This window comes from Poecilia reticulata, chromosome 15 (genome assembly GCF_904066995.2).
Source record: "Poecilia reticulata chromosome 15, P_reticulata-male-v2, whole genome shotgun sequence".
Classification (NCBI taxonomy): domain Eukaryota; kingdom Metazoa; phylum Chordata; class Actinopteri; order Cyprinodontiformes; family Poeciliidae; genus Poecilia; species Poecilia reticulata.
Genome location: NC_088844.1, coordinates 29,259,943 through 29,287,043, shown reverse-complemented (window position 1 = coordinate 29,287,043; position 27,101 = coordinate 29,259,943). Strand labels below are relative to the sequence as shown.

General features: G+C 37.2%; 3 protein-coding genes across 3 annotated transcripts; all 3 read left to right on the top strand.

The window, feature by feature from the left end:
- Positions 1-2,024: 2,024 nt before the first annotated feature.
- LOC103477193 (G-protein coupled receptor 4-like) lies at positions 2,025-7,585 on the top strand. Its single transcript, XM_017308812.2, has 4 exons — positions 2,025-2,186; positions 4,594-4,829; positions 5,035-5,210; positions 5,285-7,585. Exons 2-4 carry the CDS (start codon positions 4,632-4,634, stop codon positions 5,835-5,837), a joined length of 927 nt encoding a protein of 308 aa, XP_017164301.2. The 5' UTR covers positions 2,025-2,186; positions 4,594-4,631; the 3' UTR covers positions 5,838-7,585.
- A 3,012-nt stretch (positions 7,586-10,597) lies between these two features.
- Positions 10,598-16,114, top strand: LOC103477192 (uncharacterized). The gene is made up of 5 exons (XM_008430139.3): positions 10,598-10,665; positions 13,547-13,608; positions 13,732-13,973; positions 14,608-14,792; positions 14,879-16,114. Exons 3-5 carry the CDS (start codon positions 13,770-13,772, stop codon positions 15,429-15,431), a joined length of 942 nt encoding a protein of 313 aa, XP_008428361.3. The 5' UTR covers positions 10,598-10,665; positions 13,547-13,608; positions 13,732-13,769; the 3' UTR covers positions 15,432-16,114.
- A 2,707-nt stretch (positions 16,115-18,821) lies between these two features.
- LOC103477163 (uncharacterized) lies at positions 18,822-26,408 on the top strand. Its single transcript, XM_081616531.1, has 4 exons — positions 18,822-18,953; positions 22,799-23,028; positions 25,103-25,287; positions 25,374-26,408. Exons 2-4 carry the CDS (start codon positions 22,837-22,839, stop codon positions 25,927-25,929), a joined length of 933 nt encoding a protein of 310 aa, XP_081472657.1. The 5' UTR covers positions 18,822-18,953; positions 22,799-22,836; the 3' UTR covers positions 25,930-26,408.
- Positions 26,409-27,101: the final 693 nt, after the last annotated feature.

Genomic DNA, 27,101 nt, shown 5'->3' with positions numbered 1-27,101 from the left:
AAAATTTAATCAAGACGTGGTAGCAATTTAAAACAAAGGTGAATATAAATTATCTCTGTCGCTAGGGGACCCAAATTTGGGTCCTCGGCGCAACAAGATCAATTAAAAACACATGCTATACATTTATCAATGTAGGCATATTGCGTAAAGGGAAAAAGCTCATCTAAATGATAGTAACGATATTTTCTACCTCAACCACACCCAGATTGAACACTAAGCAAATTGATAAAAAGAAATGCAATTAGACACTAACGAGGCTAACGAGGCACATTCGGTAAAAACCGCAACAATAAAAGAGCAAGGAGGCCCGATATACAAAAACTATCTATCAGAGTAAAACCAAAGCTCTGCGGTTTCCAACAATACCAGAGTCACCACGCTACGTGCAAAACTCACTGAACCAGCAGCTAAAGAAGAAAAAAAGAAATGGCTCATTTCACGAAGCTAAAATCAAAAATCCAGTCCTACCTTTGCCATTTCGTGGTCCTAATCCATATTAGAGTAAATATTTCCACTTGGTCCGATAATCCATTTTCCCTGAGTACATCTCACATGGTTTTTGGTTCGGCACAGAGGCATTTCCTGTGTTTTACGCACATAAACAAAATGTTGAGCCAAGCTTGGTCAATTTACGTTACATGCCTTTTTCTCGCTGTAATTGGTGAATGACTTTAGTTTCCGTATTAATGTCACGCCTTCAGATTCTATTGGCTCTGACGGTTCGAACGACATGTCAATCGTCAAACTTGACCAATGGGTTCCCGAGATACTGCCCCGCGTACTTTGGAAAAACTGAATGCAGAATTGGATGATTTTACGCACAGAGCGCAGAGAGCAGTTATTGTAATGTAATTATGAGATATATTAGTTTTTCCTGTGATCATATCATTTTGACAACTTAGTTTTCATTGCTACTTGCATTTTCATTGTTATATAATTCTATTTGAAGTGTTATTGTTCCATTTTCAGTCTATTACAATTTGTCTTTTTTTCTCTCTTTTTATGAATGTGGATTTTTCAAAAGAATCCCCCAAAACAATTATTAATTACTTATTTATGATAAATAATTTATTATATGAAAATAATAAATGATTGAAACAGAACCTACAGAAATAAAAACTAAGAAAGTTCAAATGGCACAAATTGTGCCAAAATGGCTCATTTGGAAGGTCCGCCTAGATTTTTATCTAGAAGCACCTCTCTAAAACTCATATGATTGACTTATTTTTCATCAAACTTGGCACAGTAAAAGGTCAGATTGTGTACTGTTGTTACTACTTTTTTTGGCTTCACTGCATGCTTTGAAAGGAACATTCATAGATTGAAGTGGGTTTTTTTTAGGCGGAAATTGTTTTTTTTTCTTCATTTCTGCTGTTTATCATATTAATTCACTTTCCTCAGTAACAGGCAGGGTGGTTTTTAGAGCTGTAACATGTTCTCTAGGGTCTTGCCTTTGTTTTGATACCAAAACAATTAAAATAAACTCTGTAGTTCTTGAGATACATTCAGTTCATTTTGGGCATGTTATTTTCAGCCATATTGCTCAAAAAGAGGCCTGGTGCCGAAGAGGTTCCCCACTTTGCAATTATGTAGATTTACAATGAGCTATAATTGTGAACAGGTCAAATATCAATTAATGTTCCAGGGTAGCAGGAGCATGGAGGTTGTTGAATGGTTTTATCTATTATAATTATATTATTTCTTTATTTTATTTACTGAATGTCATTTTCCAAGTGGAAGTTTCTCTTCGTTTACCAGCTGAGATGTACTTTCTTCACCAATTCCAGGGAAAAACAAAAGAGTTAGAAAAAAACATTTTATAGAAATTGTGTTACTTGAAGACATCTCAATCAGCATCTCTAAATAAAATTAAGAGATTATCTATGAAAATATAAAATGAATTGACACAAAATAGAAAATTATATCATGAAAAGAGAAATGAATGGGTGAAAACAGACAGTTTATTCATCATATTTCCTTATCAGTGAACTTTGTTCCTTTACTAAGCCATTAAGGCCAGTGCATTAACCGCTAACATCCATTTCAAAGCTTCAGATTAATAACTTCCCTCTAACCAACAGCTCTAAGTGCTACAGAAAAAAGGCTTGATTTGATAGAAGATCAGTTTCCACTTCAGTGCTGACTGAAAGCAGCTCTGTGGCTCAAGAAATCTGTCAAAACAAAAGGTAAATTATACTTTTATTAGATCATTCGAGTAATATTTATCATTTAAAGTTTGTTTTTCTGCTGCTGATGTGATAAGGATGTTTAGGAGACAGGATTCAGAAAGCAAATGATTCCGCTGTTTGGTAAATGTCCTAATTAGTCAATTGACGTTAAACGAACCTTTTCAATGCAAAGCATATTTTATCACCAAAATGTTTAGATGATAATTAATAATTGATTGCTCTTATATGATGCACCTACACCGTAGAAGGAAATTAGTTGAACCAACTTAATAGATTTGCTTCAAACGGTAACAAGTAATCCAAGAGATTTTAATTATTTATTAGACAAAAATAAATGATTTGACTAAGAGTGACTTAAATTGGTCATGTTAACACAATGAATTAAGTTATAAAAACTTAGTAAATTGAGTTGGATAATCATAATAAATTGAGTTGGTCAGACATAGGATACAAAGCTCAATGGACATTTGGTGTCGAGTTTCTAATGAGCGCCACAAAGACTGTTTTTGTAACCCAAGCTTTCTGGGTTCAAGTCCTTCTGATCGCAACAACTCTGCCAGACTGTAGACAAAGTATTTCATATTCTGAGGTTTGATGCACTATTTTATTTTACTTTATTACTTCAAAAATAAAGCAAAATAAAAATAAAACAGTGTGCTGCATGACTACGAGTTAAGTGTGGAAGCTCCTCCGGTGCTGACCCACCGGTCCACTACTACCACACAGGCTAACTGGGAACTCAAACGTTATCACTTAAACACAGAGTCAACATTTTGAAACTAAACGCAGACGCTGCACATAATGCTCTGTTCGCAAAATGTCATTCTCAACGCAGACCTCTAAACGTGAACCTGTGAACACTGAGCAGCTCAATGTGAACATTTGAGTTTCACTCTGATCTGTGCAAGCAGAGCAACCACCTGGATTTTAAGCTGGACTCCTACCTTGATGAATTCTCCCAAGAATCCTCACAGGGAGTTGATATAAATGTCCACACAGGTGAGCTTGTGTTTAGTTTGAGTGAAAACAAACGTGCCTCAGGGTGAACTTCAGAGGTCCAGCAGCGACAGCGCAGAGGCTGAGACAAATGCAGCTGTGAAATTTTCTCGCTGATAAACATTCCACAGTCAACTGTCAGATGTATTCTAAGAAAATGTAGAAAACAGCAAATCAACCATGAAGCAGGTCAGCAGATGCTGCAGCGCATGGTGCGAAGATGGTGGCCAACTTTCTACAGACCTCCAAAGTTCATGTGGCCTTCAGATTAGCACGCAGAGAGCTTCATGGAAAGGGTTCCCATGGTGACCAACTGCATCCAAACTATACCTCACCAACTGCAAAGCCTCGGATGTAATGATGCACCACCGGACTCTAGAGCAGTGGAGGCACGTGCTCTGGAGTGACAATCTGACTTTGGGTCTGGTGGTTGCCAGGACAACGGCACTTGTCTGACTGCATTGCCAAGTGTAAAGGTTGGTGGAGGGAGTATTATGGTGTGGGCTTGTTTTTCAGGAGCTGGATTTAGCCTCTTAGTTCCAATGAAAGGAACTCTCAATGCTTCAGCATACGAAGACATTTTGGACAATTCCAGGCTCTCAACTTTTTGGAAACAGTTTGGAGCTGGCCTGTCCCGCTTCCAACATGACTGTGAGCACAAAGCAAAGTCCATAAAGACATGGATGGAGAGTCTGGAGTGGATGAACTTGACTGGTCTTCACAGAATAATGACCTCAACCCGATAGAACACCTTTGGGATGAATTAGAGTGGAGACTGAGACCCAGGCTTTCTCGTCCAGCATTAGTGTGTGACCTCACCAATGGTCAAAAATCCCCATAAACACCCCTAAACCTTCAGCTCAATAAAAATCAAAGTTTCATGTGTACTCTAATCTTTTCAAAGACCTCACTGATACAAAATGTGACATTTAATTACTGGGAAAGGAAAGACATTCGGACACAAGATGTTTCTGAAGATATGTCAGTTCAAATCATTGGCATCTTTTAAAACATAATCAAAAATGTATCTTACTAATGGCACAGTGGAATTTCTTACAACAATAATAAACTAGAAATGAAAATGTCAGTGTGTGCGTTTACTGCAGAGGTTCCCGGTTAAAAATATAACCGGGTTAGGGTTGGGGTTAGGGTTAGCCTGATGCATCACTGTTCATGCCATAAATAAATTATTCTAAATAGTTGAAATAACTATAGAAACTGCAGCATCACAGTTGAAAATGTCTCAATAAAATGTCTGTTCAGGAAAGGACCTGAGCTGAAACATGACCGAAGTAGATCTGTAAAAACTGAATGTTTGGCTTTCTCAGGTCGGATGGTAAATGTTAGGATTTACAAGTTATACTTAAACAGCAATGATCTATATATTCATCATCATTTCTGTTTACAGTTACTCCTGTCATCAAATTCCTGGTTCAACCCTGAAGGATGGAAGAGCTGAACTTCAACATGTCTTGGGAAAACAGTTTTAATCACAGCAACATGAACATGAACTTCAGCAGCTCTCATTATAACCAGACGGATTTCAGGGACATGGTTGCACATATCATAATGTGGGTGAATTGGATCACCCTTGGTATTGGACTTCCTTTAGTTCTGATAGTGATGATTGCAGTTTTTTTCCAGGTGAGTACAGTGTTGTTACCTAATTATTCATAATGGATGAGCTATTTGACTATCAGCCTGTTATTTAAACTGTGATTCTCTCTCATCTCAGGCTGAAGTCTGTCTTGTCCCTAGAAATGACTGGAATATGTGGAACAGGCAACATCCTACATGTCAATAATATCACAGTGTTATTAATATTTTTTCTCTGTTGTGATTCTCACAGGTGAAAAAGGACCAAGGTGCTCCGGTCTACGTCATCAACCTTCTCATCTCTGATCTCATTCAGCTCTGCTCCAGGAGTTTGATAAATATACAACCATCTGAAGTCGTCGCCTTGTTCATCACATATTATGGTCTATTTGTTAGTGTTGGATTCATGATGTGTGTCTCTTTTGAAAGGTATGTTTAAATGTTTGCCTCTCTTCTGTTCTTCACAATATCCAAACACTAAACATCTCCATCTGTTATTGCAGGTATCTGGTCGTTGCCAAGCCACTGTGGTACAGATTCAGGAGAAACATCAAGATATATGTGGTGGTCTGCATTGTGGTCTGGATACTTCCTCTTCTTTTTCAGCTATTTGCTTTTCTGACTCTAGCTGATGAGATGGCGATCATCTTCATAGTTGTTCTCCTCCTGCCTTTTCCCTTGTTCATCTTCTTCCTGGTTGGGACTATCAAAGCTCTCTCTGGAGCTCTCAGTGTCCCAGCAGATGAAAAACGACGAATCGCAGCCATTCAGGTTGTGGTGCTGATTAATTACACTCTGCTTTATCTGCCCTTCATCATTTTGCTTCTGAGTCTCTTTCATGTAATTGATGATCAATTCCGCTTTAATGTCTCCGCTGTGTCTGTTGTTTGTATGTGTCTTAGTCCTCTTGCAGACACAACTTTGTATTTATTCATACGGAAAAGCATCATGGACAAGTTTCTGGCTTCACTGTGTTCTTGTAAAATATCTAACAATCAGGAAATGAGCAGCACAGATTATGAAAGCAGGACTGCAACAGCTACTGAGACTGTTTAAGTTTTAATATCTGTTATGATGCAAGAGAGTGTCCACAATAATCAGTTTGCTGCAGCTGATTTTGAAGTCAAGTGTCAAATCACTTTTCTTCTGCTATCATCTGCCTGTAACTTTATGGCAATGAAATAATGAAAGTTTGATACTTATGTTTAGTTTCAGGAATAATAATTTCTACATTGTTATAATTGGATCTGAACTCCTTTTTACTGGTATAATTAACTTCATTTATTCATTTATTTTCATATCCTGATGGCTGTTTCTCAGAACCATGAGCGCCGATTCAGCCAGGATTTTCCAGATATCCTGGCTGAATTAAGTCTGGACTTTGTGTCACAATGCAGTAGTTTCATGATGCGTTACCATGGTGATTCATCCTGTGCAGCTGACCTGCTCCAGACCGGCTAACAGCCCGGCTGAATTCATCCCGGAGCCTGATGTGTTAGAATCACACTGATCAGAAACCAATACAGTTTGTATGTGATTTTGTTTTCTTATTTGTCGTTTTTTTTATTATCCTGCATTAAAATACTGATTAATTTTAATATTCAAATATTACTATTGTTTTAACATTATGATAGTAACTATAATTATCCATGTGGGAATTGTTATTTTCACAGTTATTCTGAGACTGCTGCTGTTATAAGTTTGACAGAAAAACATTTAATAGACTACTGCATGTGGTGCCAAATGAATTTTTAAAATTAATGGCACTGAACTTAAAATGTTGACAACTTAAACATATTTAGTTTGACATTTAATTAAATGTATGCAAAGTTTGAATGACACAATTTTTAAAGCTTATTTATTTAGATTATAAACATACATTGTGCCTCTACCAAGAGAGCTGAAGCTCCGTTACATCTTACCTTGTCAGACAGTAAAGAGCGTTTTGAACAGGTTGGCTTTACCTGCGTGAGCGTTAACATTTCTCTGGGTCTGATGTCAGCTACCTGTGCAGACTGCTGGCCCTCAGTATCCTGCATCACTCCAAACAGAGCCAGATTTAAATGACACACAGATGATGTTTGATGCTGATGGCATCTTGAGTAACATTGAGAGAAAGTGGCCTTGCTCTGTCCATGACCTTCATGTCGACAGATGAGCTTAATTTCTCTGCTAAAATAAATATGAGAATGAAACATGACAGCATGCACCAAGTCAGTGGCTCCCAAAGATTTCCTTCTGGTTCATTGGAGCAAATGACAGGTTATCCCTTAATTGGGATGATACATGATGTTTTGTAGTTAGGAGAAGTATTAGGAAATTTGCAGCATCTATGCACCACAAATCTGGAATAAACTTCCAGAAAACTGTAAAACAGCTGAAACACTGAGTTCCTTTACATCAAGACTAAAGGATGAAGTCTGCGTATAGTTGCTTTAGACCCATAAACACTGGAACATTGACCAACATATGTATAGATGATTTTAATCACATAACTTGACAAAATGTACAGAAAGAGGAAGAGGAGAGAGTCTGAGGTGAAATTAGGAGACAACACAGAGGAAGAGGCAGAAGAATCATTATGCCAGTTTTCAACGCTCCATCATCATCAGGAAATGATTTGTGACCCACAACAGGAGGCTGAAGAAGTTCCTAATACTCGTTACTTAACCTAATTGAGGAATTTTTCTCAGCATGAATTTGGAAATTATAATATTATGTAATTCCTACAGCACTGCATGTACCTTTCCTTAAGCAGATTGTAGCATGTGTCCATCTAATAAACTTGACAGTTTGACTTCAGATGACTCTGCTGGTCCCTTCAGTCCTTCCAAAAGACAATCACAAACATCCACAAATGTAATTCATTTTATAATAAACCTTCTAAACATTTTTCTCTGGTGTCATGAAGACATTTAATTAAGAACATGACACTTGAATACATGAATACATTCAGTGTTCCTAGCACTGCTGCATGTTCTGATTGTGCTGAAATTGCACCTGATCTGCCATTTTCATGCTTCTTCCAGGATGCTGTGGGTCAGAGCATGCAGCACATCTTGTCTCATTCAGCTTGCAGCAACTTTTGCTAATGTTTCAAATTAGAAATATCACATTTCAAAATCTGCATTGAATGAACTGCTTTGACATTGAAAATGGTATTGCAGTCATTGCAATAACAGCACAAATGTGCACAATAGAAATACAGGGTGCAGGATTTCCAAAGTTAGTCTTTTCAGGTCTGTGTTCGGTCATTTCTGTCCATGGCAGTAATGATTGTCACCCTTAGGACGTTGTTTAGAAACTATAGTCGTTTTGCAAAAATGAGTAATGTGAAAACAAATGGCACTAGGGGAAGAGATGAAGTCAACTTTTGGTCTGAACCAAACAAGTGGAGCAAACGACTCCTGATGTGAATCACTGGAAGGTTTCTAATTCCATTAGCAAGAAATGACACTTTGTTTTCTGATTTCCTTGTGTTTTCCATGGCAGATCATGTTATCTACCATCCATTGTGGAGAGTTTTTCATATTTATTACTCAGAGATGTCGTCTTGACTCACAGTTGAGTTAATTAATTGATAGAATAGAACTATAATTTGTTATCTAAGAATGGGGAAATTTCTGTACAACAGCAGCAAATTGACAGACAATGAGAGCAAACAAACACACAAAATTATAATATAAGGCAAAATCTAAATAAACTGAATATTAAGGGTTGGATTTCAACACACTACCTGTTCTGAAACCAAAAACCAAGTACCACAGTCCTTTACTGTCCTTGTTTCTAAACGGAACAGAATCAATCATGACTAAAACTCTGAGTTTTCATGTCTTTTTATTAGAGAAGCTTCCAGTTTTATGGCATCTATGTTTCTGTGGTTTAAGTCTTTGTCTGGCCTTCATGTTCTCTTCTGTATTTGTTTACAAGTCCAGTCATAAAGAAATGTGGAAGCAGATATGATCGGCTTTGGGGAATTTTTATGCACAGACTGTTCATTGTTTTAGCTGATATGATTTACATGATAGACTTTAATGCAAAGCACAATGCCTGTGGCTCCTCCAGGTTTCTCCAGTTTACGTGACATGAAGTTCTGATATTATCAACACTGCCTGAAGCAGTAGTGTTTGTTCTGTGCTCCTCAAAATACATGTATTGTTCTAATGTAATGAAATTAATCATGCAAATTAAAATGAAAAGAAGGAAGATATAGATCAGATTATTTCATATTTTCTGATGTCAGAGTTGACATCTAAAATATACCAAAATGAAACTCCAAACTTTCAAGGTTTCAAAATTCAGCTGTGATTATTTTTCTAATTTAGGAAAGAACATTTAAAATTAAATGGGAAACAGAATACCCTGCAAAAGTCTCAAATAAATTATTAATATTTCCCTTTTGGCCATATTAGATCTTCAAACCAAACTTCACTGTATTTCATTGGAAGTTGAATTATGGATGGCATCTCATCTCGTCACGGCCTCAAGTCCCGGGTCGTCGCTCACCTTCAACACTCCATACATGAGAAAGGAATCCCTTTCAGCTGCTCAGACTGTTGGCAGTAAAGTTCTTCCGCAGAGATCCGTTCTGTATGGAATCTGAAGAAACCTCTGACCGAAGATGCTCTGCTTTCCCAAGTCAGGCTCATGAATAAAATTTTCATATTTTTCATGTTTATGAAGAGTCTTTATTTGATTAATCATCTCTAGTAGTTCCACAATCAATCAATCAAGTTCTGGCACATTTCAGCAAACAAGGCAGTTCCCCTCTCCCCTCCATCCCTCTCTCCTTCATCCCTTCATCCCTCATCCATTCATCAGTAAATCTTTATATCTTTGTGGCGTGGATCCATCAAACACTCTGCAGCAGATCAAAGGAAAAAAAAACAAAAATGAAAGAACATCATAATGACTTGCAGAGACAAAAAGATTAATTTAACTTTTCACTTGTTTAAAGAAAAACTGGCTCTGCAACGAGGATATTTGTGTTCATCATCTGTAATGTTAGAAGATCAGTTTAATTAATTCATTACATATTTTTATTGTCAGTTAATTAATATTTAAAATAGAAAAAAACATCTTTCAGAACCAGCTTTGACATGTTTGTCATTCATATTGCAGAATGAAATTCTCATCTTACCTTTTATGCTGCATGTCATTAATGCATGATGCACCAATTTCAACCAGACATCTACACAACATAATCTTACATTGACTTACATTTCTGAAATGTTACAAATATATCGAGCCTTGACAATCTTTATAACACAGTTTGTGATATAAAGATGTTATTTAGTTTAATCTCCTGAGACCTGAATAATTGTTCTGCTCTCCTGGTCAGAATATTGTTTGCGGCTATACGTGCATACATTTATCCAAGGTCATTTTTATGCTTTTTCAAGGCTATAAATACTTTCAGTCTTTTTCAGTCACTTCTGCCAAGAAAAGAATCTGAAATTTCAGAGGACCTGTTGCCAAAAATATATTTTGCAGCTCTTGTTTTGGTGAAATGAGAGGAAGAAAAGTGACAAGGTCTGTTATAATTTCAAATCAGGACATTAAAAACTGACAAGGTGACATTTCAATGTATTTGTAATGCGTTTTAGTTTTTTTATAAATACTAATATGTACACACCTTTCATTGAAACTAAAAGTTTCCAATGTTCCACAGAACTTTAACTTCTGTGGAACTGACAGCTATACAGGAGGAGGGAACATAAAATATTTAAATATGAAAGGTGTGAGCACGACAGGGTGTGGATCTGATTATCAGTGGAAACAAACTGCATGTTGTGGTAAATTCTGCAGACAGTCGATGCAGAGAGCAAACCTTCAAACACCAGAGTAGATAAATCATCTGGAAGAGCCCGGTCACCTTTCAACGGTAAAAAATATACATTTATTTCTGTTAACGTTAAAAAGAAGAAATTTGTATCAGTTTTTGTTGTTTGCATTTTTTCTCCAAAACCTTTATGAGTATAAACTTTTTGATATCCTCTCATATTTATCAGAACTAACCGATCTTTTTACTGCTAAAAACACAAATCCTGAACCAAAGCAGTTGTCAAATTTCATTTTATGGACTTTCAAGTGTGCATCACTTAAATCATTGAATTTCTCCTGATAAACTCATTCAGTTCTGTTAATATAATCAATGGATCAACTTTGGATGGCTCATTTCAGCAGCAAGGCAGTTCGAAGACATTTATATCATAAAAACACAAAGTCATATAAAACCAGTAAACATTACTCATTAAAATGTTGGTCAGTGTATCATTTATTATGTTTCAAAATCACCTCTTTTCAGGTGAGTTTTTTGATCTTGATTTAAAGGAACTCAGTGTTTCAACTGTTGTAAATGTTATGTGGAGGTTTGTTCCAGATTTGTGGTGCATAGAAGCTGAAAGCTGCTTCTCCTTGATTGGTTCTGGTTCTGGGGAAGCAGAGCAGAACCAGAACCAGGAGACCTGAGAGGTCTGGGAGGTTCACGCAACAACAACAACAGATCTTAAATGTTAAGATGTTATTTATAGAGTAACAAAATTTAATATCTTAGTGTGAGGACTTTAGAACTGGTGTGATGTGTTCTGTCTTCCTGGCTTTAGCCAGTGGGAGCATGTAGACATAATGCAGCTGAATCGATTTTTATCTGTGGCCACATAAAACACACACTAAGAGTTTTACTGTAAGTTTCTGAGCATGTTCTCCCATTAACTAGTAACAAATACATCACAATATAAATACAGTTAAGAGATGTAAAATTTTAAATATATGTGAAAATCACTAACAATTTTTAACAAAAATAGATTGTTCTATTCCAGTTTACTTCCTGCCTAGATATTTACAATTTAATGTAATAATGACAAATTCATGCGATTCGTTCTCAGGCGATCCACCATTCGAATAAAACTATAAACTGATTTTAGAAGTGAATTAATCAAATGAGATTGAGACTTTGAGACTTACAGTCTGGCCTCTATGGGAGTCAATTGATTTGTTCACAAAGTTCACTCCAGATAATAATAAATTAATTGAATTTAACTACATTTTAGTCTGTATTGCAGACAGTTATAGTGTATGTTCAGACATATTTGTGATTAGTGTTTTATTCTTTAGTTAGCTTTGTTTGAATCCCTTTGCTGAAAAGTACTGATAAGACGACAAGCTTTTGATTTGAAAACTTGAAGGGTTTCTGCCTGGTGCAGCAGGACAAACTGGTGTTTTCAAAACCAGGTTTAAATAGAATAGTGTTGAAAATATGATTCAATCTGGGTTAATGAGATTGGCTGTTGATGTTTTAAAAAAGTGCAGCGTAACACTTGAATTGGAGCTAATAAAGGCTTTAACAAAGCAATGCTGCCATATTCTGCTTTACCATCTCCAGGAGAAAAATGGAGGACATGTATAATATCTGATGCAAGTAAAATGATTTATTCAAAATGCCATCGAGAGCCATTCTTAGAAGTGTTGGACTGAGAAGTAGTTAGTATAAGCTCAGCGGACGTGCAGTTCCACCAGGACTTAGTGAGAAATAGTTTAGGCACCCAAAATATCTGCCACAGGAGATTAATGCATCTTTCAAACGTGCATAAAAGAACCAAAGCAGCTCTCCAGGTATGTTTGTTTGTGGGAAATAAAACAACATATTTAAAAAAAAGTAAATTTTACATTAAACCCTCCCACCTATCTCCTTTAAATACAGTTTATTGTGTTATTGAGTCTCTATTTTTGCAGAAAAGTGTAATTTAGTCTCTCCTGGTGCTGAGCACAGAGATCTTTATACTCTGTTTGGGTCATATTTTTCAGTCTGTTCTGTTTCTTCCATACCCAAAGAGAATTCAAACCAAAACATGCAAAATGTGCGTTTCCCCTGAATGAATTATTTAGTTACAAACCAGAAAAGTTGAGAATTTATTTCTTTGTTTTTATTGTTAGTTTCTCAGGCCAATGGTAAAAAAAAATACTTGCGTACTAAACCAGAACACAAGAAAGAAAAATTATTTTCATTCTGTGTGTCTAAGGTTTCACTTTCTCCCCAAGCCTGATTCACCAAAACAGATGACGGTAATCAAAAAACTGCCAAATGATGAATAAACGTAAAGGTAATTTTATCAATATAGCACATTTTCAGCAACAATGCAATACAAAGTGCTTTACATGAATAAAAAGGAAATACAAACAAAATAACAGAGCAAAAGAAGAAAAAACTAATAATGTTGAATGAACTAGATGCTCCTATTCAGGGTTGGTAGATACGTATAAGTACGTTTCCTCTGGTCTAACTCCTTTCCTGGGTTCGATGGATATGAGTCTAAAAAGTAGTTGCTAAGGTAGTTTTTCTGGATAATAAATTTTTGAACTCTCACAAAGTGAAATTCTACATATACTGAAAGGAAATGTTTGGATTTTTTCAGGTTGGATGTTCATCGATTGAACTCAGAAAAAATTAACAATATGAAAAATCTGATCGTGAAATTTGTCCACTTGTGAATTTACTGAATGTATGAATTTATAGGTGTTACCCTGCCAGCATGCCCCGGTGGGCCCCATGTGGGGAAAGGAGGGCAGACCAGATGGGTCCCACATGGGTTTATCCATTTAGGGCCTCAGCCTACATGGGCCCTACATGGTGGTGGCCCCACATGGGTTTGTAGGCCCATGTAGGGCCCACGTAGGCTGAGGCCCTACAAGGGCAAACCCATATGGGACCCATATATCAGCCCTCCTTTCCCCCACATGGGGCCCTAATTGTGTCTCTGTTTCAGCACACGAGTCACTGTGGACAGCTTGGCTGCGTACTGAGGAAGAGTTCAGCCATTTGACTGAGGTGTGTTGAACCAGGAGCATATAAAGGCTGAAGGTCATCGACCCTCCAGGCCTGGAATTGACGATCCTTGATTACAGATCAATTAGACATATTTTACACATGTATCATCATTTCTGTTTACAGTTACTCCTGTCATCAATATTCTGGCTCAACACTGAAGAATGGAAGAGTTGAACTCAAACACGACAGGAGGAAACGGTTTCAATAACAGCAACATGGACGGCAACTACAGCTATTATTACAATAACAACACTCTTTACGGGGATGATTCTTGGTTTTTCGTACTCATTAATTTGTTGAATCGGATCACCATTGGCATTGAACTTCCTTTAATTCTTATAGTGATGATTGCAGTTTTTTCACAGGTGAGTACAGCATAACTTTAGCCTATTTATTTACAATAAATGTGCTATTTGACTAAGAGTTTCTCTTTAAACTGTGAAAAACTATAGGTTCACCCTTCCATCAAACCTTTGATGGAAAAAAGGGTGACCTTTGACCCTGATACCCAGTGCCCAGAAACCAGATGTCTTGCAGTCAGATATCCTGAAACACTGATATGTGGTTTTAGAGTAGAGAGGAAGTTGTGGTTATAAGTCAGGGGAAAAATCCGCCCTATTGGCTGCAGCTGGACAGAGACCTGCTTCTAAATGTAACCTAGAACAGAGAGTAGAATTATTATACAGCTTTATTAATATGCTTTCATAAAACTAACTGCTTGATGTCTGACTGCCTGATGGACGGATATACAGTATTATAATTTCTCACTGCCAGACATCTGGTTTCTGGTCACTGGATGTCAGGGTCAGAGGTCACCCGTCAAAAACGTTTGATGGAAGGGTTTACCTTTAGATTTTTACTGTGGTTCTCTCTTATCTCAGATTTAAATCCGTCTTGTCCCTAGAAATGACTGGAATGTGCAGAATAGGCAACATTTTAATATTAATGATGCAATATTATTGTGTCATTCATATTTTATCTCTGTTGTTTTTCTCACAGGTGAAAAAGGGTCAGGATGCTCCAATCTATGTCATCAACCTTCTTGTCTCTAATCTCTTTCAACTCTGCTGCAGAATCCCATTAGATTTAGTTATCTATAATGAAGTTAGAGTCATCTGTTTACAAATGATATATTTTGGTGTATTGGTCAGTGTTGGATTCATGGTGTGTATCTCCTGTGAAAGGTGTGTTTCCATGTTTCCTCTCTTCTATCTCATATAATCACATTAATCTGTTCTTCATGACTGAACATCTCCATCTGTTATTGCAGGTATCTGGTCGTTGCCAAGCCACTGTGGTACAGATTCAGGAGAAACATCAAGACATATGTGGTGGTCTGCATTGTGGTCTGGATACTTCCTCTTCTTTACTATCTAATTATATTTCTGATCAGTGTTAATGCAGCTGTCATCTTCTGCATAGTGTTTCTCCTCCTGCCTTTTCCCTTGTTCATCTTCTTCCTGGTTGGGACTATCAAAGCTCTCTCTGGAGCTCTCAATGTCCCAGCAGATGAAAAACGACGAATCACAGCCATTCAGGTTGTGGTGCTGATTATTTACACTCTGCTATATCTGCCCATCATCATTTGGCTCCTATGTGAAATTGGAGTATTGGATGGAGAATTCTACTTCATTTCATCTACTGTAGCATTTGTTTGTGGTGGTTTTAGTCCTCTTGCAGACGCAACTTTATATTTGCTCAGTCGGAAAAGCATCCTGGATAAGTTTCTAGCTTTAATATGTTCATGTAAAATATCTAACAATCAGGAGACGAGCAGCACAGACCATGAAAGCAGCACTGTAACAACTACTGAGCCTGTTTAGGTTTTATTGTATGTTATGATAAAAAAACGCCTCCATTAATTTGCAGCTGCTGGAAATCACATTTCCTGGTCTGACCACAATTTGTTATGTTATACAGGACAACATACATATTTTTACATGTCTTATTCAATATATACTCACTAGATTTAAAGTTGTAGAAGTTATTATAATTCAGTTATTAAACTGTGATACATTTTCTTACATTGGCATTTTTATTTTCAGTTGTTTTCATGTAAACAATTTGTTCATGTGTGCAAGTTTGTGTCATAATGATGCTCCAAGATGAAGGCATCACCTGAGGCAAAGAGAATTTAAATAAAAATGAATACAAAGAAACTGACAGACTCTCACTGAGGAAACAGGAGAAGGAACTGATGAGTCATCATGGACAGAGAACCAGGAAGTGACATGAAGCAACTGGAAACAATGGCAGAAAACAGGAATGAACTGGAGAATCCAGCAGTGAGAGACGGAGAAGGAATAAATATTTGGGACAATTAAATATTTGGGACAGATGAGAAGCTGTGAGAGGAGCAGGGAGGATAAAAGAAGGAGGCTGAAGAACAAGAGAGGAAACTGAGGAGAATGTAAACAATAAGGTGAAACTCTGACCTCATGAAAAGGAAGAATAAACTAAGATGGAAACAATAACTGGGTTCTAGGATGTGCATTAATAAACAAGAAAAGAAAGAAAGAAAGAAAGAAAGAAAGAAAGAAAGAAAGAAAGAAAGAAAGAAAGAAAGAAAGAAAGAAAGAAAGAAAGAAAGAAAGGCAAAGACATCTGGAGAGTTTCAAGAGCAAATCTGATTTGTTCCTCTGGGGCCCTTTTAATCAAAAAGGTGTTTCCTTTGTTTTAATTTAACCAATTATGTGATTAAGGCGTGTTGTTCTCCTTGTATGGATAGACCCAGTTTCAAATTACTCAGTTTGGACAATTTTATTACCTTCTGACCTGGTTAATTTCAGGGCTTCTCTATCTAGACAAGCGAGACCTATAGGGTCATTTAGAGCAAGATCTTCTGATGCCAGTTTGAAATGTGATGTTACTCCTGATTCCTGGTTGGAACAAAGTCTTTTACCAGAGTTCAACCAAAAGCTAACCTGCCTTAAACCTTTTTTATTTCCCTGCCAGTCAATTCCTACAAATACAGATCAGTGCAGTAATTTTAAATTGGCATGAAACCAAAGGAATCTTGCTTAATTCACTATTTTCACATGTTGTAATATTTAACTGTATTTTAAACACTAAGAATATTTATTTTCCTCAACAAAACCTAGAAACTGAACCAACCCAGGATCATAAAACGCTTCATTTCTCCTAATTGGTGCTGAATGGAAGTTTAGTCTGACCAGCATCTAAAAACAATCTTTTTCTAAAAGTTTCTCCACGGCTTCCACCTGGGAAGATTTTGTAATTTTTGCTGTTTTTTTACGTATTAAAATGAGTGTTTAAGTCTTTCTGACATGTGGTTTAAATATGTACTTATTGATCTTTGAGGCAAACCATAAATATTTACACTACACTATGAAGCAAACGGAAATATAAAATAAAACTTGAATATCACAACTGATTCATTTGAGACAAAGTGACTAGTTCTTTGTGAATCTGTAGGAAACTCTTTACTACTTTTATTTCCACCATATTGTGTCCACCTGTCTTCACCTGGTTTATAATAAAATCCTCTATTTTTAATCTCAGCCTGTCTCTCAGAGTCTTCACTACTACATCACATAGAGGCTTATTTATAGACAACCAGTCCAACTTTCATGGACCATTTTGAAGAAACAGGAAAAGACAGTATTGATATAATATCAGTTATGGTTTAAAATCTAACATTGACTCAACATGTGAGTTACCGGCCAGGTTTTGTATCATTTAAATGTCAGGTTTCAACAAGGATCCAATATTTCTGCCTGAACATGTTTCAGCTTTGATTCACTCATATGTTGCTGGTGTCTCTCTTTATTTGATTATCATATTTCTTTGATTTTTAAACATTTCCTTATGTAGATAATTTGTCGCTGCAACTTCTGACTCGCTTTGAGTGGCAGATTAAATTTAGCATCACGGTCAAACTTCTGAGAAACAGTTTAAATCAGGATTTTGAGATAAAATCATGAAAATTATTTCATCTATTATGACACAATTCAACTGGAAACCAAACAAATTCACTGAATAATATAATTCATCCTCTGAAAACGATGATGTGTTACCATTGTTGTTGTTTTTACAAATCAGTCATAATCAATACAATTTGGCTTTTTTGATAAAGAAATTTAAAAAACCCTTCAAAATCAACATCAGAGTCGATTTTTATAAAATAATGACAAATAATATCCAGTGGATTGACTTTCCAAACTCGGCTGTCTTTATAAAACCATCACCTGAGTCACTCTCTGATCTCCATTCCAAACATTTTGAGACTTTTGGCACCAATTGGCTGGACCTCTGTTGAATTAAATCAGTCCTAAGAATAAATAAATACAAATAAATAACCTTTAAGAATTGAACGGTTTTAGCTTGATGCCTATGGACAGATTGTGATTACGTATTACTGAGGTCAGATATCCATTTGTGCTCAGCTGTGTTTTGCTTTAACAGATTTTATACCTCTGTTTAATTTCCCATTGATGGAAGATTCCAGCATCAGCATCACCTCATGGGACAAAAACTACAATTACAGCTACATGAACCTGATGATTCCAGCATCACCAATGATGTGTGGTTGTCTTAGTCCTCTTGCAGACAAAACTCTGTATTTGTTCATTAGAAAAAGCATCCTAGATGAGTTTCTGGCTTCAATCGGTGCTTGTAAAATACCTAACACTCCGGATACAAGCAGCACTGGTCATGACAGCAGGACTGCTACAAATACTGAGACTGAGAGGTTCAGGTTCATGTCTGTGTTGATGCAAAACAGCATCTACAATAATCAGTTTGCTGTAGCTTTTTGCTTTTGGGCTTGATAAGCAACAGAGACAGATATATATTTATTTATTTATGTATTTATTTATTCTGTTTTCAAATATCAACTAAAAAGAAAATGTAAACAATCAGCTATTGAAAAATAATAAGCAATTATTCTCTATTTTCTTCTGTCATGTCTCTTTAATTCTATGGTTGTCTAAACTGTGGTCTCCGGACCACTGGTGGTCCTCTGGTGCCCTCTAGTGGTCTCAGTGGTACTTCATGTAAAGGACCGGTCATTTGCTGTGACGTGAGATTGAAGTGAGATGCGCACAGCAGGGGCGGATCTACTGGGGAGGCATGGGGTGGCAGTTGCCACCCCAAACCAGAGCCTCGCCACCCCTGTTGCCACCCCAGCTGGCGACAATGGATTCAATAAATAGTTATGGCAAATCGGACATTAAGCGCATAAAACTATTTTTTCCGACAACATTGAATGCAACACAATGTAACCTGACACCGGTAATTCCCAAGTACCGGGAAGTTTGAGAGAGGGACAGAGAGCGAAGGCAGCAGCATTGATGGATATATTACTGGACATGACGTGATTTATCGTAAGTCACACATGATGCGTCATTTCTGTCCATTGAGTCAGAAATATTGGTGGTCAGGAAAATACTACAATCACGTAAAGAATCAGAACAACGGACACAATGTTTAGCAGTTAATTCAGCCATAGATAATGGTAATAAGATTTAATAAGATTTCACAGGTGAGGAAAACTTTTAATTTAAAGAAAAGATTGAACAAGTGAGCAGTGGGTCAGTTATACTAGACTAACTTTGATAACCTTAGCATGTGCTGCGCAGTTCGGTGTGTTTTGGTTCCGTTGGCACTAAAACAGGTCAACCGGCCACCACGTCATCAGTAGAGCAGCTGTTTATGAAATCAGCTGATCAACCGCCGCTGTGCTCAGGCGAAAACTTATTAATAATCACAATATAGACATTAAGCCTGACAGCATAATGTAACAGACTGGATGCTCTGTTTTAGTGTTTTTGATACTTTTTTTGTGTGGGAAATGTTTGTTTTTTGGTGTTGATTCCTCTGATCGGTAATCTCTGCTCCATGTGCTCGTTGAGCTGTTGTCTGTCGGTCGCCATGGCAACGGGTCCGCGTAAAGCGACACAGAGCAAGAAAAGGCAGAATAAAAGTTGTTGGAGCTTATAAATATTTTTTCTTTATTTCTTTATCCATTTGAATTTTGTTACTTTATTCTTACATTTCTATTTTTTGTAATTTTTACAGAGTTTATTTGTATTGATTTTATTTATTTTTTGTTTTATTATTTTTCTTATTTATTTTCTAAACTTAGACAGGAAGTAATGTGGGTCAGTCCACATAGATCAGTGCAGGGGCCTGGAGAAGGACCAGCAGGCATTTGGGTTTGGGGCCAAACCCAAATGGTTTTTGGGTTTTTAAGAGAACAAATGAAAGTTTTGATGTCTGTAATTATTTGGTGAAAGAGGAAAAATAAATCACCAAGAACAATAAGCTTGTTTTGCCCGCGTCTAGAATCATGACCCCAGTGCCTCAGTAGTGGCTTGGTGGAGGATGTTTGGCTTTGCAAGCAGTCAGAAGTGGTTCTGTTTGGTTCTTCACCTGTTTATCAGCTTTATTGTGGCGCCACTGCAGCCGCTGCAATTCCTAAAAACAAGTGACAGAAACTGAACTAATTCCCTGGGTTTGCAAAACGTGGTGATATTTATAACAGTCATCAAACTACGGCTCCTACAGCATATTTAAAATAAAACGATTGACCAATATAAAAATAAATTCGCCCCTTCTTGCATCTTGACAGAACTAACAGAAACTAAACTGTTTATAGATTTATATCATGGAGAATTTATCGAACATTAGTTTTCTAATATATATATCCAATAACAAATGGTGGCGCTACTAATATTTTCGAGACAGACTTGTTCTTGTCCTGTACTGGTATAAAATGGTTTTCTGGACACAATGAATCACATAGTGACTAATAGGCGCTGTCCAGTCCAGTAATACACATCAATTAGCAGGAGAATGAAAGACGTAAAAATAATTAACTATACCACATTCAGAAATTGTATTTAAGCCTCGGTGCTACAAGAAGCTCATTTTGAAACAATGCAAGTTAAAAACAATATTTTGTTTATATATATATATATATATATATATAAATGCTGCCTCCCCTGAAAAAGTCCCTGCCACCCTCTTGCCACCCCATAAATATTTTTCTAGATCCGCCCCAGGGTGAGTTGCAGAGCCTTTTTTTAAGAATACCACTACAGTACATAGTGTTCTAAAAACACTTCTAATATATATATATATTTCTGACTAGATACATCATGTTGAGTGCATTGATGAGTTATGTATTGATTAATTTTTTTCCTGTCCTGTCGGCTATTTCCCAGAATCAATACCTCAGATTCTCCAGATATCTTGGCTGAATTAATCAGTGGAACATGAGTTACCATGGTGATTTATTTACTTATTTAGATTATGAACATATGTTGTGTCTCTACCAAGGGCCCTGCTGATGACAGGATACAGTTTATAAGCTCCATTACATCTTACCTTGTCAGACAGTAAAGAGCGTTTTCAACAGGTTGGCTTTACCTGCGTGAGCGTTAACATTTCTCTGGGTCTGATGTCAGCTACCTGTGCAGACTGCTGGCCCTCAGTATCCTGCATCGCTCCAAACAGAGCCAGGTTTAAATGACACACAGATGATGTTTGATGCTGATGGCATCTTGAGCAACAATGAGACAAAGTGGCCTTGCTCTGTCCATGACCTTCATGTCGACAGATGAGCTTAATTTCACTGCTAAAATAAATATGAGAATGAAACATGAGAGCATGCACCAAGTCATTAGTACACTGTAGTGCAAAATGTTTGTTCTAATTTTTAATATAGTCATGTTTGTCTACATTAAATAGACAAACATTTAATATATGCAAGCTTGTTTTGTTACACTTCACAACAGTCATAAACATTCATAAAGACTCCTTCATGTTCATGTCAGTCTTATGAACACCTGCCAAATAAAGTGTTACCATCGTTTCCTTCTTGCTGGTAAATAAATGGACCTATCAGATCGTCTCTGCGCCCATTTCCTTCAGTACAAGTCAGATGTGATTGGTCAGACACCGTAACATAAGTATTTATAGAGAACGCTCAGGCTGCAGACTGTTAAGGTGAGAAGGATAACTGGCTAAAAACAGGAACCATTTCAGGACCTTTAAACTTTGAAAGGTAAAAATAATTTTATTTGAATGGACAGAAATGAACAAAATGCATCCAATATAATATGTTTGGGAAAATATATTCCATGTGTTTAATTTAATGCTACTGATAAATTAGAAATAAGGTTTATGGTACCTGCCAATAGTTTTATGAAGACATTCTGTTGTTCTGCTGCTGTAGGTTCAGGATGCTGGAGGACAAACTGATCACTTTATGTCACTCTCTGTTGGTCTGTGTTGCCTTCCTAGAAGAAGCTGAGATAATATTAACAATAATTAATATTTCTCTCTCTTCTGCTGTTAACTTTTTACTTTCATAGAAAGTAATCCTACATCAGCTCTTCTGTTTCTATTTTGCATATCTGTTCTGTTGTATCAAACCCCCACTCTGTGGCAGATCACCACTCAAACTGAGCCTGGTTCTGGTTCTGGTTCTGGTTCTGGTTCAGGTTCTGGTTCTGGTTCTAGTTCAGGTTCAGGTTCTGGTTCTGCTGGAGGTTTCTTCCTGTTAAAGGGAGTTTTTCCTCCTCACTGTCTCCAGGTGCATGCTTGGTATGAGGATTGCTGGATTGACTCTCTTAACTACTTTAAACTGCCAGAGAGAAATTTATTTTGATAATAGATTAAAATGAAAATATGCAACATGAACATTATTTTCATTCTGTGTAATTGAGGAACCTTCGTGCAATGGTTCCTGGGTAACCCCCCCCCCCCCCAAAAAAAAACAAAAAAAACAACAACTTTTACCCCCAAAACTGATAGATCAGCCTACATGGACGAAATAACCAACTATTCAAATTATATATAATAAATATATAGACTACTGTCTCACTCTAAAATTGAAATTGTCCTAATTAGATGTTTGTTAATGCAGGATTGTTCACAAGAGAACCTGAACAGAAACATTTCCGCTAGTCGATACAGAGAAGTAGATCTGAGTGGCCATGTTTGGTTTTCTCAGGTTAAAAATATGAATATTTACAGTTTGGATCCAGTTAAAGAAAACCTGAGGAACAATATATAAAACTCTGATAAATGAGAAATTTGTCCACTTTTACCAATATCATTTTATATTATTTGGACTCTGATGGTAAATAAGCAGGATTTACAGGTTAAACTTAAACAGCATTTAAAAATTATTAACACCATTATTTATCATTTCTGTTTACAGTTACGCCTGTCATCCAATTTCTGGTTCAGCACTGAAGGATGGAAGAGTTTAACTTTAATACGTCTGGAGAAAACGGTGTAAATTACATCAACACGAGCCTGAACTCCAGGGACGTTTATAACCAGATGGACAGGAATTTGCTTGAACAAATCATAAACTGGATGAACTGGATCACCATATCCACCGGACTTCCTTTAATTCTTGTAGTGATGATTGCAGTTTATTTCCAGGTGAGTAAATATAAGTGTAACCTATTTATTTACAATGGATGAGCTATTAGCTTAAACTCAGGTTTAAGTTAATCATGTCCTAAATCAGGCTGCACAGTGGTGCAGTTGGTAGAGCTGTTGCCTTGCAGCAAGAAGGTTCTGGGTTCGATTCCTGGTCTTTCTGCATGGAGTCTCCATGTTCTCCCTGTGCATGGTGGGTTTTCTCCAGGTACTCCGGTTTCCTCCCACAGTCCAAAAACATGACTGTCAGGTTAATTGGCCTCTCTAAACCAGCGGTCCCCAAACCTTTTCCTGTAAGGGCCACATAACTTTTCCCTTCTCTGGTGGGGGGCCGGAGTCAGTTTGTAACAGAATAAGTGTGACGATTGCAGGAGTGCCTACATGTAAAATGTATATTGTTTTCCAGAAAGCACAACCAAATAACCCTCTCTGGGTTCGTCACAGAACAAAATCCAAGAAGGATCATAGTCCGTATTTTCCTAACTATGAGCCGAACCGGACTATAAGCCACAACCCCAAAGTTTTTTTTTTTTTTAAACCAGTAAACATACACATATAAGCCGCAGATATCTCTGCCGCTCCAGTTTTTCCACAGCGATGCAGCAGCAGCAGAGGGGGGCGGACACCCAAAATTTGAGTCTTAACAGGTCAATATCACATTTATTACGGTTGAAAAAGAAAAAGTTGCCAAGTTTAGATTTAACTGAACTGATTACAGTCGTCTAACAGTAAAAGTGCTGATCCTTTGTGTTGCTACTAGCATGTTAAATGAAAATGGGCACGTTCTTCTTCTTCTTCTTTAGATTTCAACAGTAGCTTGCATTCATTATTGTTGCACTACTGCCATCTACTGGATCCTAATATCTATACCTCAAATTCTCATAATGATCCCAGTATTATTTAAAAAACTGTTAGATAACATTTCCCCTCAATGCTATTTAACTGATCAACAACATTCTCAAATTTAACATATTAAAACCTAATTCCGTTTTAATGGGCGCTTTCTTTTATTTTCAATGATTCACTTTGTAATGGTCTCTCTATGGCGTCTTGTACCAAAACTAATCAGCCAAACTCCTTTCACACGAGTCAGGATTAATTCTTCCTTTATTTCCGTGTAGAATGGAGTGAAACTGTCAAAACACAAACAACTCAGGATGAGCTCAGAGCAGCTTCCAGAAGGGTTTTACATTCAGATACACAGTACAACTGATACAACAGCTACCTCTGAATGCTATGAGCTGCAATGCTACGTAACGACCTGAGAAATCTTAGCAGCCTGCTAGTTAGCAATGACGTAGCACATAATCAAATCGCCCGCAGGTATTTCCAAAACTAATTCAATAAACAAGTTACTTCTTTTATCATATGTTAACATAAAGGCTTGTTTTGAAGTATAAGCTGCTACTTACAGGCTTCGAAGAACTCGACCTTGAATGCGGCGTTCACAACAGACACGTGTTCATCTGCCCCACCGCTAGCAAACACCCGTACTGATTAAGTAACATAAAAGTCGAGCAGTTCCCCAAAAGTCCAACAGATGGCAGCAATGCCATGCAAAACAAAACACCCACAGTTTACAGGACACACTTCCTGCTAAAGAGCCCCCTGGTGGTTGAAGAAAAATCCACATATAAACCGGAAAATACAATATATGAAAAAAAAAAAATCTTAATGCTCTCTGGTATTGTTCAGGGGGCCGGACCAAATGTGGAGGCGGGCCGGATCCGGCCCGCGGGCCGTAGTTTGGTGACCACTGCTCTAAATTGTCCCTAGGTGTGAGTGTGTGTGTGCATGGTTGTGTGTCCTGTGTGTCTTTGCGTTGCCCTGCGACAGACTGGCGACCTGTCCAGGTGACCCCGCCTCTCGCCCGGTACGCTAGCTGGAGAGGCAGCAGCACCTCCCGACCCCACTGAGGGACGAGGGTGTAAGAAAATGGATGGATGGATGGATGGATGGATGGATGGATGGATGGATGGATGTCCTAAATCACTGGAATGTGAGGAACAGACAACATTTTACATGTCAATAATATTGTTGTGTCATTAATAATTATCTGTTTTCTTTCTCACAGGTGAAAAAAGGTCAAGATGCTCCAGTTTATGTCATCAACCTTCTTGCCTCTGATGTCATTCAGCTCTGCTGCAGAATCCCACTAAATCTAGTTAATCCTAGTGGATCCACTGATATTTTCATGACCATTTCATATTATGCTTTTATTGTCAGCGTCGGATTCATGGTGTGTATCTCCTGTGAAAGGTGTGTTTCCATGTTTCCTCTCTTCTATCTCATATAATCACATTAGTCTGTTCTTCATGACTGAACATCTCCATCTGTTATTGCAGGTATCTGGTTGTTGCGAAGCCACTGTGGTACAGATTCAGGAGAAACATCAAGACATATGTGGTGGTCAGCATTGTGGTCTGGATACTTCCTGCCGTTTTTGCGTTACTTACTTATCTGATCAATAACTTTTTGATTGGCTTAATTTTCCTCATAGTTTTTCTCCTCCTGCCTTTTCCTTTCTTCATCTTCTTCCTGGTTGGGACAATCAAAACTCTCTCTGGAGCTCACAGGGTCCAAGCAGATGAAAAACGACGAATCGTAGCCATTCAGGTTGTGGTGCTGATTATTTACACTCTGCTTTATCTGCCCATCATCATTTTGCTTCTAGAAGGCGGTCGAGTATTCGATACTAAATTTGGCATTTTTTCTGCTGCTGTGTCTTTTTTTTGTGTTTTTTTTAGTCCTCTTGCAGACACAACTCTGTATTTGTTAAGTCAGAAAAGCTTCATGGATAAAATTCTGGCTTCAATCTGTTATTGTAAAACTTCTCACAATCTGGAGTCGAGAAGCACAGATTATGAGAGCAGAACTGCTACAAATACTGAGACAGTTTAGGTTTTAATATCTGTTATGGTGCAAAAGAGCCTCAACAATAATCACTTTGTTGTAGCTACTTTTTGGATTGACTAGCAAAAGAGACAGATTTGTTTTTAATGTTTCATGAAATTATTTTTATTTGCAAAATAATTTCTAAAAATTAAATGTAAGAAATCACTACTTTGTTAAGTGATCACATTGTGCATTTTTTTGTTTGTCTTTATGCATTTTTTTTTCATTTACCTTTAAATTTTCAGAAAGTCATCCTTAAAATGTTGAATATATACATATATTTTTTTCTTTTTGCTTATCTTGTTACAAGTTATGCACTGTTATATTTTCCCTGTAACTCTATTTCAATGTCATGGTGGATGTTGATAATATAAAAACTATGATGGTTTACAGGAATGAAAAGTGTTGCTACATTATTATAATTATGTCTGAAATCATAAGTTCTGCTATAATCACCTGCATTCAATCATGGGTGTATTTTTTTCAGATTAAGCAAACATACATATATGTACATTACTACATGTTCACTTGTTAGACTTAAAGCCGTATTAATAATGGTTTTAGTATTTAGCTGTGGTTTATTTTCTAATGTCAACTGTTTATTGTCAGTTTGTTCATAGTTTCATGTAAACAAGTTGTACATCTGTGTGTTTTAATTTTGCTTTATAATAATGATAACTATAACTTTGGAGCATCTACAGGTAGGAATATAAAATGATTTGCTGTTTGATTATCATATATCAGTTTCTCAGTTACATATTTTGAGTTTAAACACGAGAGCTCCGGCCCGGGGGCCGGATTTCCGGCTTTTGACCAAACGGTCCGCCTCAACCAAACTAGTCTCCGGGCTTAAAGAGCTCCGTCTACAAAGATGTCTGCCAATCAAAATTCTAGCTCCCGTGTTCTTGACCAATGACTGTAAACGGTTTGTAGAAAAGAAGCGCATGCGTTCGGTTCGGCGGTTAGATCAAATGGGATATGAAAAAAAGATGGAGTTTGTCTGACCCGGTAAAGAAACACGTTTACTTGAGAAAGGAATTAAAAACAAGTGGTGCTGGGCATGGCTAGAGGAAAGAGGACAAGACAGGAAGCTGGCGGAAATTTTTACAACAGGGGGCGAAGGTAAACTTTACACCTTACAATCACAACAATACAAGTTTAGACTGAGCAACTTGCTA

Coding starts and splice junctions, on each gene's coding strand:
- LOC103477193 (XM_017308812.2), top strand. CDS start 4,632: ATGGAAGAGCTGAACTTCAACATGTCTTGGGAAAACAGTTTTAATCAC. Junction 4,830..5,034: donor TGATTGCAGTTTTTTTCCAG/GTGAGTACAGTG, acceptor TGATTCTCACAG/GTGAAAAAGGACCAAGGTGC. Junction 5,211..5,284: donor ATGTGTGTCTCTTTTGAAAG/GTATGTTTAAAT, acceptor CTGTTATTGCAG/GTATCTGGTCGTTGCCAAGC.
- LOC103477192 (XM_008430139.3), top strand. CDS start 13,770: ATGGAAGAGTTGAACTCAAACACGACAGGAGGAAACGGTTTCAATAAC. Junction 13,974..14,607: donor TGATTGCAGTTTTTTCACAG/GTGAGTACAGCA, acceptor TTTTTCTCACAG/GTGAAAAAGGGTCAGGATGC. Junction 14,793..14,878: donor GTGTGTATCTCCTGTGAAAG/GTGTGTTTCCAT, acceptor CTGTTATTGCAG/GTATCTGGTCGTTGCCAAGC.
- LOC103477163 (XM_081616531.1), top strand. CDS start 22,837: ATGGAAGAGTTTAACTTTAATACGTCTGGAGAAAACGGTGTAAATTAC. Junction 23,029..25,102: donor TGATTGCAGTTTATTTCCAG/GTGAGTAAATAT, acceptor TCTTTCTCACAG/GTGAAAAAAGGTCAAGATGC. Junction 25,288..25,373: donor GTGTGTATCTCCTGTGAAAG/GTGTGTTTCCAT, acceptor CTGTTATTGCAG/GTATCTGGTTGTTGCGAAGC.